The sequence below is a fragment of the Palaemon carinicauda genome, unplaced genomic scaffold (genome assembly GCF_036898095.1).
Source record: "Palaemon carinicauda isolate YSFRI2023 unplaced genomic scaffold, ASM3689809v2 scaffold247, whole genome shotgun sequence".
NCBI classification, from domain to species: Eukaryota; Metazoa; Arthropoda; class Malacostraca; order Decapoda; family Palaemonidae; genus Palaemon; species Palaemon carinicauda.
The window spans coordinates 122,773-135,000 of record NW_027170107.1 but is presented as its reverse complement, the minus strand read 5'-3'; the positions used below and the strand labels follow the sequence as shown (position 1 = coordinate 135,000).

The following is a 12,228-nucleotide window of genomic DNA, read 5'->3' as shown; positions in this document are numbered from 1 at the left end:
TATTATTATTTTCATTTTCATTAATATTATTATTATTATTATTATTATTATTATTATTATTTTCATTTTTATTTTTACAAGCCAAGACATAACCCTAGTTGGAAAAGCTACTACAAACCCAAAGGAACCAACAGGGAAAAAATAGCCCAGTGAGGAAATTAAATAAGAAAAGAAATAAGCTACGAGAGAAATAATAATCAAAATAAAATATTTAAGAATAGTAACAACATTAAACTAGATCTTTTACATATGAATTATAAAAAGTTCAAAACAAACAGGAGGAAGAGAAATAAGACAGAACAGCGTGCCCGAGTGTACCCTCAAGCAAGAGAACTCTTAACTCTTCCACAGATGTATGTTCAGGTGGGAACACGGTGGGATACGTGCACTCCTCTTCTTGAATCGGGGAGCGAGACTGAATCGGCACTTCATAGAAGCGGGGCTTCTTACTCGTGTCCCAACCTGGCGCCCAGAAATCGGAAAAGTAGCATTATTGTAAGTTAATATTCTATATTCTTATCTTGTCTGTATATATATATATATATATATATATATATATATATATATATATATATATATATATATATACAGTATATATATATATATATATCTATCTATCTATCTATCTATCTATCTATCTATCTATCTATCTATCTATCTATCTATCTATCTATATATATATATATATATATATATATATATATATATATATATATATATATATATATATATATATATATATATATATATATATATATATCTCTTTTAATGAGATTCTATTTTGTTGTGGCTATTAGCAGTACCAGTCCTTAAATCAACCAAAATTTACCCAAATCTGAGGTAATTACCTTGAAAATTATAGCACTTATCCTTCTTCGTTTTACAGAAAGCCAGATAAATTTTAGTTACAAAATGTTACTCTATAATAAAAAAAATCAGGTCATTGAATGATTGATTTGAAGTCAGGATGTCAGAGAACTTCAAATTAATCAATTACCTGATGGAAAAAAAAATCAAATTACCATTACTCTAGAAATTTCCTTAAATCGAGCAAAGTTACCCCAAATCTGAGGTAATTACCTTGAAAATGATAGCATTTATCCTTATAGAACGTCAGGAAGCCCTCTGATGTAGAAACCCTCGCTGCCTATAGAACGTCACCTCACTCGGCTGGAGGGGCGTTCCCTTTGAGATGGTCAACCAACTTCAGGTAAATAATCAAAACTTATTATTTCTTATAATGAAAAACAGTTAATTTCAATAATTTAAATTGATTAATTATCATATCACAAAAATATGAATATTAACTTAGATAATATTCTGCTGCGAAAATAATATGAGCCAAAATGAAAATATATAGTTTGAATATTTTTTAATCTACATATCAATATGTAGGATTATGACTTTATTTAAATAATTATAAATATTTATTCAAACATTCCTTTCTCATTCTTGTACTGTATACCTTCTAGCTCTTCAATCTCCATAACATTGTGATTATTAGTAGTACTAGAGTCGATGTATATCTTTAAAACGGCTCCCCTCTTTTCCACAAGTAATGATATCTATCCACGAATTCCACATAGCTACCAAGGGGCTCGCAGGTCCTCGGTAGGACCAAACCTAGATCACCAAGGGGCTCGCAGGTCCTCGGTAGGACCAAACCTAGATCACCAAGGGGCTCGCAGGTCCTCGGTAGGACCAAACCTAGATCACCAAGGGGCTCGCAGGTCCTCGGTAGGACCAAACCTTGATCACCAAGAGTCCAAAAATCTTTCGGCAACATCCAGGGCCACGCCTGACTGCCTGCCGCCAGCCTCGCCTCCGACGGACCTGCCTTTAGAGCAGCACATGTCGAAGAGAGACTCCCGGAAGATGCAGGACTTAGGATTCCCATCCTCCTCTAAAGGAATCTCTTACCTGAAGGTTGATGAGTATTTGGTGTTCTTTTGTTATCACTATCAGAGTTATTATTATCATTACTGTTAGGGTAGTTGTTATATAAATAGAAAAGACAATTAAAGGAAGACAGGCGAGTGTCTGGAACTCCTGTAAGCATTTGCCTGCATTGGCAACAGATGGCGCTGATCAGTTCAGTATTCTGTTAACACATTGCCCCTGGAAAAAAGTGCTTTATATGAATTATGTTACTACCACTGAATAATGATGGATACATTTATGGTTGAAAAATTGCATATTTTATGGAAAATCAATATGTAAAGTAGTGTACCACTGTCAAGGACTTGAATTCCAAAATAAACAAGGCTTGATATGTTTTTTTTTTTTTTTTTTTTTTTTTTTTTTTTTTTTTTTTTTACAGTGAACTTTAGTTTGACGCGTTGTCAATAGGTAGCGCTGACTGATGTGTCTCTTTTGCAGGGGAGCTTTCTACTCTTCCTTTTACTATCTTTGCATAGATAGAAACATCTATTATCATCAGACCTAACAATGAATATTCCATCACATAGGTACTAGGTCAATCTTCCTCATCAACACCTCATGGTTCCTTGGCACCAGTGAGCCCAAAACTGATCTTCCAACTCAACGAATCTCCCCACCAAGAGAACACAGAAGACACGCAAGAGCATATTCTCAGCTTAGATATGATGGTTAGTCTCTATTATCCTTTATTTTAACTTTTATCACCTAGGTTTGAATCATCCAAAAAGGACACTAAAACTCATCTCAGCCTAAATATATATATATATATATATATATATATATATATATATATATATATATATATATATATATATATATATATATATATATATATATATATATTTGTGTCATGTTATCCCTTGCAATAGAAGTTGCACGTTTTCGAATCCATGGTCAGCGAGGCAAATATTATAAATATCGTAGTTCTTAACAATTTTTAGGTTTTTTTTTTTATTGTTTTTTATCACCTTTCCAATCTCACACAGGCACTCAATTGCCAAACAAGACCCAGTGCAGGCTTATATAACCCAATTCCATAAAAATCAAATCCAATTAGTATTCTTCTTCTCATTCTTATTCACGTAAGGCGGACCAGTTTGCGAAACTCGAGGAAACCAAACAAATCGTTCAACAGAGACTGGAAAATCCGTCTAGGTCCCAGCACCCCAATCCAGAACCTGGAACCAGAACTACTGAAGGAACCCACGTAGAAAAACAAGATTCAGTTGCCGGTAAGACGAGCGATGACGTGAGAAGTGACGCGCAGAACGAAGTTGAGTCTATCGAATCGAAAGATGGAGATGTTTTTGATAATGGTGGACTTGAAGATGTTTATGAAAAGCAAGATGTCAAACAGAAATCCAAAAATGGAAGCAAAAAGGCTGCTGCTTCTCATTCATCCAGGTATAGGCCTATGTTTTTATTTTTTTATTTTTTTTCTAATTCATTCTTCTCTCAAGAGGTTAGTCAAATAACCACTTATCAAAATTGTAGGCTCCTGCTTCCTCTCTTCTATAAAGAGACTAATTATAAATTATTTCTATATTTTTAAAGCTACTGAATGTTTATGATATTCTGTTGCTATTTCCAACAAAATATCCTTATTTGTGGCCTAAAGATTCTTATTATATGACTGTATAATCTTCAAAGATACATTAGCACTTAATTATTCCTATTTGAAGTGCGGCTATATATATATATATATATATATATATATATATATATATATATATATATATATATATATATATATATATATATATATATATATACATTGTTTTTCATATCCCTCACCAGAGTCGATAAGGAGTTCCAAGATGGCGGAAAGAAGGACAGGTTAAAATCGAGAAAGAAATCGTCATCCTATTCCAAGTCTAGACATCTCAGTGACACTCAAATTGTGAACGTGCAGAGAAGCCCACACTTTCTGGATGGAAATATATGTCAGGTGCGTGAAAATAAAACTATTTTGGGATTTTGTTATTTTGTATATTTCTTTTTTCAGTGGGCACATTTTATCTCTTATTATACCATCACAGCAATTTTCAGAACTACTACTCTTCTACAGTAGGTAGTAGGTTGGCCAAGGCACCAGCCACCAGTTGAAATATTGCTGCTAGAAAGTTATTGGGTCTTTTGACTGGTCCTACAGTACTCCATTGGACCCCTTCTCTCTGTTTACGGATCATTGTTCCTTTGCTTACACATACACCGAATAGTCTGGCCTAATCTTTACACATTCTTCTCTTTCCTCATACACCTGACTACGCTGACTGAAAAATTCTTCACTCAAGGGGTTGACTACTGTGCTGTAATTGTTCATTGGTTACTTTCCTCTTGATAAGGGTAGAAGAGACTCTATAGCTATGGTAAGCAGCTCTTCTAGGAAAAGGACACTCCAAAATCAAACCATTGTTCTCTGGTTTTGGGTAGTGCCATAGCCTCTGTACTATGGTTTTCCACTGTGTTGGGTTAGAGTTCTCTTGCTTGAGGGTACCCTCAGGCACACTATTCTATCCATTTCCTTATTTCCTTTCCTCACTGGGCTATTTTTCACTGTTAAAGTCCTTATAGGGCCTATAGCATCTTGATTTTCCTGCTAGGGTTGTAGCTTGGCTAATAATAATAATAATAATAATAATAATCATCAATTTTATTATTATTATTATTATTATTATTATTATCACTATAATAATAATAATAATGATGATAATAATAATAATAATAATAATCATCATCATCATCATCAATTTTATTATTATTATTATTATTATTATAATAACAATAACAATAACATTTTAATAATAATAATGATAATAATAACAATAATAACAATAATAATAATAATAATAACAATAATAATAATAATAATAATAATAATAATAATAATAATAATAATACGCGCTTAAGAGCGAAACCTAATAACGCGCGTCTCGCCCTCAGGTCATCGACGGCCTATTCCTGGGGAACATCAAAGCCGCCTATTCGGAACCTCTGCTTTGCAGACTGAACATCGAATGTGTCGTTGACCTCTCTAACGTGATGCCAACACAGGTGCCTTCTGCCAGCAAGTCCATTTGTCCTTGTACCTGTGCCCTGGAAACAGCTCATTTGAGAACCAGGTAAGTGGGTAGGGTGTGTGGATGAAAAGACTGTATATGTGTTAATTATTATTATTATTATTATTATTATCATTATTATTATTATTAATAATAATAATAATAATAATGATAATAATAATAATAATATTATTATTATTATTGTTATTATGATTATTATCATTATTAATAATAATAATAATAATAATAATAATTATAATAATATTATTATTATTATTATTATTATTATTATTATTATTGTTATTATTATTATTGTTATCGTTATCGTTTTTATTAATAATAATGATAATAATAATAATAATAATATTAATAATAATAATAATAATAATAATAATAATAATAATAATAATAATAATATTATTATTATTATTATTATTATTATTATTATTATTATTATTATTATTATTATTATTATTATTATTATTATTATTATTATTATTATTATTATTATTAATAATAATAATAATAATAATAATAATAATAATAATAATAATAATATTAATAATAATAATATCATTATTATTATTATTATTATTATTATTATTATTATTATTATTATTATTATTATTATTATTATTACTTGCTATGCTACAACCTTAGTCGGAAAAGCAGGATGCTATAAGCCCAGGTGCTCCAACAGGGAAAATAGTCCAGTGAGGAAAGGAAACAAGGAAAAATAAAATATTTTAAGAACAGTAACAACATTAGAATAGATATTTCTCATATAAACTATAAAAGAAAACCTTAACAATGCAAGAGGAAGAGAAATAAGATAGAATAGCGTGCCCGAGTGTACCCTCAAGCAAGAGAACTCTAACCCAAGACAGTGGAGGACCATGGTACAGAGGCTATATCACTACCAAAGACTAGGGAACAATGGTTTGATTTTGGAGTGTCTATCTATTTTCTCTTCACCTTGTTTTGTTAAGTAAATTTGATAGTTTATATAAGAAATATTTATTTTAATGTTGTTACTGTTCTTAAAATGTTTTATTTTTCCTTGCTTCCTTTCCTCACTGGGTTATTTTCCCTGCTGGGGCCCCTGGGGTTATAACATTCTGGTTTTCCAACTATAGGGTTGTAGCTTAGCAAATAATAATGATAATAATAATAATAATAATAATAATAATAATAATAGTCTGTCCAGCAAAGTCTCATGACCATTATCCTATCAGTATGGGACTCATTTAAGACCAAAAAGACAAATGGATAATTATTGACAAACTTTAGTAGATTCAATACAAAAAAGAAGGGAAAGAAAAAAAAAACCACGCTGGCAATAATGGAGGTCATACTAAATATAAGACATACTTTTATATAAACATTTATTTTATAGACTACAGCATTATGTAAAGGAATAAACATTTACTATTACTTTACGTTCACTATCATAATATGTCCGAAAACATCCTATTAATCGAATAATTACATTATGGCCTAGTTAAAATGCAACAAAATACGAATAAGTCATGCAGTTCCTTCATTATTTAAGCTCGATACAATAATAATATCTATTTGAATATCAAATATTAATTATATTAGCCACGTACTACCTCACTCAAACCAGCAAACAGAATTGATCAAGTATTCATCCTACACCGTATAAGTCTTGAAGACGTATTATTCTTAATAAAAAATAATGATTTAGAAATCATTATTTCATTCCTCTTATAGAATACATTATAATACATCTTTTAAAGGACTGTGTATATTTCGTCCCCAGTGGCTAGAATGTTTGAAGGTAATTTAATTGAAATTCAGTAGGCCTATAGTTATTCGTACAACAATGTATAAGTAAGAGCTGTGATTGGTTGTTGCCCTTATTCACTATCCTTCTTGCACAAACGCACACACACACAAACATCTAACATCTTAACCAAAAACTGTCAATAATTCCTTCGAATAATTTACATCATACTGGAAATTTAACAAAATACTATTTACAGCCATGTACTATAGTTCCTAATTCACTATATAAGCTTTATAAATTAATATTTATTTGAATATCGAATATGAGCCACATGTTTACTCAATACCTCACTCAAACTAGCAAACAGATTTAATCAGTCATTTAGACAAGTTGACAACCTTTTAAGATTCATCGTCCTCCTTATGACGTCACAAAGACGTAATATTCTGAATAAAAATAATTATTTAGTAATTAGAATATTTCCTTATAAAATATGTTATGAAAATATCTTATAAGGGATTGTCTTTATATATCTTGAAGAAAATATTTCTCTAAATTCCCTTAAAAACAAAAAACAGTTTAAGTCCGTCCCCCGTGGCTAGAACGTTCGAAGCAATTTTGTGGAAATTCGGGCAGGGTTTTTCCAACAGCAACTCATAAGCCCTGGGAACTCTCACTCTCGGTGGGATATTCCAGCTCTCTGATTGGCTGTATCTTGCTTAGCTGTGATTGGTTGTTACCTTCGCTTACTACTGCGTAAACAGATGCACACACGCACATCTAACATCGTAGCCAGAACACAGTTAAGTAATCCTTCGAATGGGACGTATTTATTTAAATTATACTCATCAAAAACATCTATTGTTTATATTTTAATAAATTAATAACTATCATAAGTTTAATTTCATAATATTTGTAATTTTTAAGTGATGATTTATATACAATAAGTATAGGTATTGTACCTCAACCCAGTTGTATTAATTCATAAAATTACAAGATTTTATGACGTCACACACGACCACCAATCACAGCAGCGGACGAATCAGCCAATGAGACGCCAGATATTTCCCGCTTAGGAAACGCATTAGGTGAGAGGGCTCCTCTGTCTTATGAGCTGCTGTTGGTAAATGAATCAAATTCACACGAGATATTCAGTAGCTCTAGTTAAGGAACCTTTTTTTCTACGCGTTTATTATTACATACATACATACTTACATACATACATACATACAGCAATGGTATCTAACAACCATTTTATTACTAAATTTATTGTTTTGAATTTTTTATCCATAAAATTTGCAGTTTTGGATCATCATTTAAATGAAAATATGTATGTATAGGCCTACAGTTGGTATATCCCTACCTATATGACGACATATTTTCTACATAATTTGGTAATCATTATCCAATTACATCATATTTGAAATGTAACAAAATACGAGTTACATTTACGTAGGTACTTCACTATCTAAGCTCGATATGATTAATTAACAATATAACTCACGTGAACCAGTGAACAGAGGCAAAGTTATCTTTTTCTTGATGACGTCACAAAGACGTATGTTTTCTGAATAAAAAAAATAATGATTTTAGTAATCAGAATGTATCATTGTCCCTCTAATATATATTTTGAATAGATTATATCTTTAATTCACACATTTAGAGACAAAAATTAAAATCTTCAGCTTCGTCCCTAAAATAATTTCGAGAAAATTCGGGCAGGTTTTTCGACCCAGGAACTCACTTATGGCGGGATATTCCAGTCCTCTGATTGGCTATATCTTACTCAGCTGTGATTGGTGGGTTTTGTAGCTTACTACAGTGTAACAGACGCACGTACGCACATCTAACATCGTAGCCAGAACATGGTTAAGTAAGCCTTCGAATAGGACGTATTTATTTAATTTATACACATTAAAAACATTCATTGTTTATTTATTAATAATTTGATATATATCATTAGTTTATTTTCATAATATTTGTAATTTTTAAGTAAGGATTTATATACAATAAGTATAGTTATTGTACAGTTGTATGACGTCACATACAACCACCAATCAGCGCTGAGAAAGAATCAGCCAATGAGACGCCAGATATTTCCCGCTAAAAAATGCACAAGGCGAGAAGGTTCCTCTGGTTTATGGATTGCTGTTGGCAAAAAATTTAAATTCACGCGAGTAATTTCATTCAAACGCTCTAAGGTTCCTTTTATTTTATCTTATCATTACCATATGTTTTTTTTTTTTTGTGTAATTTCTATTATCATCATTATTTCTCTCATTGACATTATCATTATAATTTCGAATATTTTGTGAGATAAGGTTTTTTGAGTTCATATATATTGATTTTATATAAAAAAAAAAACAGTAAAATAGCAATATACTGGTTATTTATTGGATTAAATTTCCTTTTTAAATGTTTGTTTTGTTATAAACATAATTAAAACAATGGCTTAAATTCAGAATACAGGAGAATTGGTCTTTTTATAATACAGTTTATACAGTATATATATATATATATATATATATATATATATATATATATATATATATATATATATATATATATATATATATATATATATATATATATATATATATATATATAATTCTAGTTTTACCCTTTTAACTTTTTTTTTCACTTCCAGACTATGTATCAACATCCCTAATTCTGAAGACATCGACATCGCGCAATACATGGATGACGTCAACAGTTTCATTGAAGGATCGCGCAAGCATTGTAAGAATGTCCTCGTCCACAGTTATGAGGGTAAAAGCCGGGCACCAGCCGTCATCATCCTTTACCTTATGACAGTAAGTTCCCAGGACTCTCTTTACGTCCATATATCATATAATTATCAACAAACATATATAAATATCTACTTATTAGCATATAATACTACCGCCAGAGAGTTATGGGGTCCTTTGACTGGCCAGACAGTACTACGTTGGATCCTTCTCTTTGGTTACTGTTCTTTCTCTTTGCCTACACATACGCCGAATAGTCTGGCATATTCTTAACAGATTCTCCTCTGTCCTCACACACCTGACAACACTGAGGTTACTAAACAATTCTTCTTCGCTCAAGGGGTTAACTACTGCACTGTATTTGTTCTGTGGCTACTTTCCTCTTAGTAAGGGTAGAAGAGACTCTTTAGCTATGGTAAGCAGCTCTTCTAGGAGAAGGACACTCCAAAATCAAACCATTGTTCTCTAGTCTTGGGTAGTGCCATAGCCTCTGTACCATGGTCTTCCACTGTCTTGGGTTAGAGTTCTCTTGCTTGAGGGTACAATCAGGCACACTATTCTATTTAATTTCTCTTCCTCTTGTTTTGTTAAGGTTTTCATAGTTTATATAGGAAATATTTATTTTAATGTTACTCTTCTTAAAATATTTTATTTTTCCTTCTTTCCTTTCCTTACTGGGCTATTTTCCCTGTTGGGGCCCCTGGGCTTATAGCATTTTGCTTTTCCAGCTAGGGTTGTAGCTTAGCAAATAATAATAATAATAATAATAATTATCAACAAGCTTGCTACATAAATTATTTACTTATTAAACATGTTGCTTAAGTGTCATCAACCATAGAAGTAAAGATGTTAAAAATTTCATATAACTGTCATTATTGCTTAAATGTCATTAACCAGGGCATTTAAGTATAGATTTCATTGAGAATTTCTTATGATTGTCATTAACATGATCATAAAAGTGTAAATGCCACGTAGCTGTTGGTGTCATTAATCGAGTCATATAACAATTGATGTCATTAACCGTTATGTGTTTGACGTTATTAACCAAGTCAGGTAATTTTTGGTGTTATTAACTAAGTCATAACTGTTGATGTTACTAACCAAGTCATATAACTGTTAATGTCATTAATCAAGTCATATAACTGCTGATGTTATTAACCATACCATATGACTTTTGATGTTATTAACCAAATCATATAGTTGCTGATGTCATTAACCATCCCATGTAACGATTGATGTCATTAACCATTAACCATGCGATATAAATATGGGTGTCATTAACCATGCTATATAACTGTTGATGTTATTAACCATTTCGTATAACTATTAATATAATAGTATAATTAACCATTCCATATAACTGTTGATATGGTGATATAATCAACAATTCCATATAACTGTTGATATAATGGTACAATTAACCATTCCATATAACTGATAATGCCATAAACCAATTGATGTAATTAACTGTAATATAAACGTTTATGTCATTAACTAATTGATGTAAATAACAATGCAATATCAACATTTATATCATTAACCAACTGATTTAATTAACAATGCAATATAAACGTTTATATCATTACCCATTGATGAAATTAACAATGCCATATCAACGGTTATGTTATTAACTGATTGATGTAATTAACAATGCACTATAAACGTTTATGTCATTAACCAATTGATGTAATTAACAGTACTATATCAACGGTTATGTTATTAACCGGCTGGTGTAATTAACAATGCCATATCAACGGTTATGTTATTAACTGATTGATGTAATTAACAATGCAATGTAAACGTTTATGTCATCAACCAAGACATATAACTGGCAATGTAATTAACCAAATCCCATAATTACAGATGTACGGAATGTCCTTCAGCAAAGCTCTATCCCTCGTGAAATCAGGATGTCTTGAGGTGTCCCTGAACACAGGATTCCAAAGGACACTTCAGAATTTGGACCGACGCCTCTCCGCCAGCAGTTCGAACTCGTTGAATCTCTCGGGGACTCCCAAGTCTCGATGCGCCTGGAACTAAACTCCCACCTCGGAGGGAGTAACTCCCCTTCTGAGGAAGTAATTTTGTAATTTCCCTTTTGAGGGAGTAATTCCCCTTCTGAGGAAGTAATTTCTCTCCTGAGAAAGTAATTTCTCTCCTGAGAAAGTAATTTCTCTCCTGAGAAAGTAATTTCTCTCCTGAGAAAGTAATTTCTCTCCTGAGAAAGTAATTTCCCTTCTTAGGGAGTAATTTCCCTTCTGAGGAAGTAATTCCCTTCTGAGGGAGTAATTTCCCTCCTGAGGGAGTAATTTCCCTTCTGAAGGAGTAATTTCCCTTCTGAAGGAGTAATTTCTCCCCTGAGGGAGTAATTTCCCTTCTGAGGGAGTAATTTCCCTTCTGAGGGAGTAATTCCCCTTTTGAAGGAGTAATTCCCCTTTTTAGGGAGTAATTTCCCTTCTGAGAGAGTAATTCACCTTTTGAGGGGATAATTTTCTCTTCTAAGGGAATAATTTCCCTTCTGGTGGAGTAATTCCCCTTCTGATGGAGTAATTTCCCTCCTGAGGGAGTAATTTCCCTCCTGAGGGAGTAATTTCCCTTCTGAAGGAGTAATTTCCCTTCTGAGAGAGTAATTTCTCTCCTGAGGAAGTAATTTCCCTTCTGAGGGAGTAATTCCCCTTTTTAGGGAGTAATTTCCCTTCTGAGAGAGTAATTTCCCTTCTGAGGGGATAAT

The 12,228-nt window shown here is 31.8% G+C and overlaps 1 protein-coding gene across 1 annotated transcript in view; it reads left to right on the top strand.

The window, feature by feature from the left end:
• Nucleotides 1-11,608, top strand: part of LOC137636186 (MAP kinase phosphatase with leucine-rich repeats protein 1-like) — a 12,005-nt gene extending 397 nt beyond the window's left edge. Inside the window, exons 2-10 of the mRNA XM_068368591.1 lie at nt 352-495; nt 1,110-1,210; nt 1,587-1,926; nt 2,469-2,609; nt 3,029-3,345; nt 3,739-3,889; nt 4,885-5,063; nt 9,398-9,563; nt 11,361-11,608. Of these exons, the coding sequence (XP_068224692.1) occupies nt 352-495; nt 1,110-1,210; nt 1,587-1,926; nt 2,469-2,609; nt 3,029-3,345; nt 3,739-3,889; nt 4,885-5,063; nt 9,398-9,563; nt 11,361-11,537 (1,716 nt within the window). The 3' untranslated portion in view covers nt 11,538-11,608. The remainder of the gene's footprint in view (nt 1-351; nt 496-1,109; nt 1,211-1,586; nt 1,927-2,468; nt 2,610-3,028; nt 3,346-3,738; nt 3,890-4,884; nt 5,064-9,397; nt 9,564-11,360) is intronic.
• The last annotated feature ends 620 nt before the right edge of the window (nt 11,609-12,228 follow it).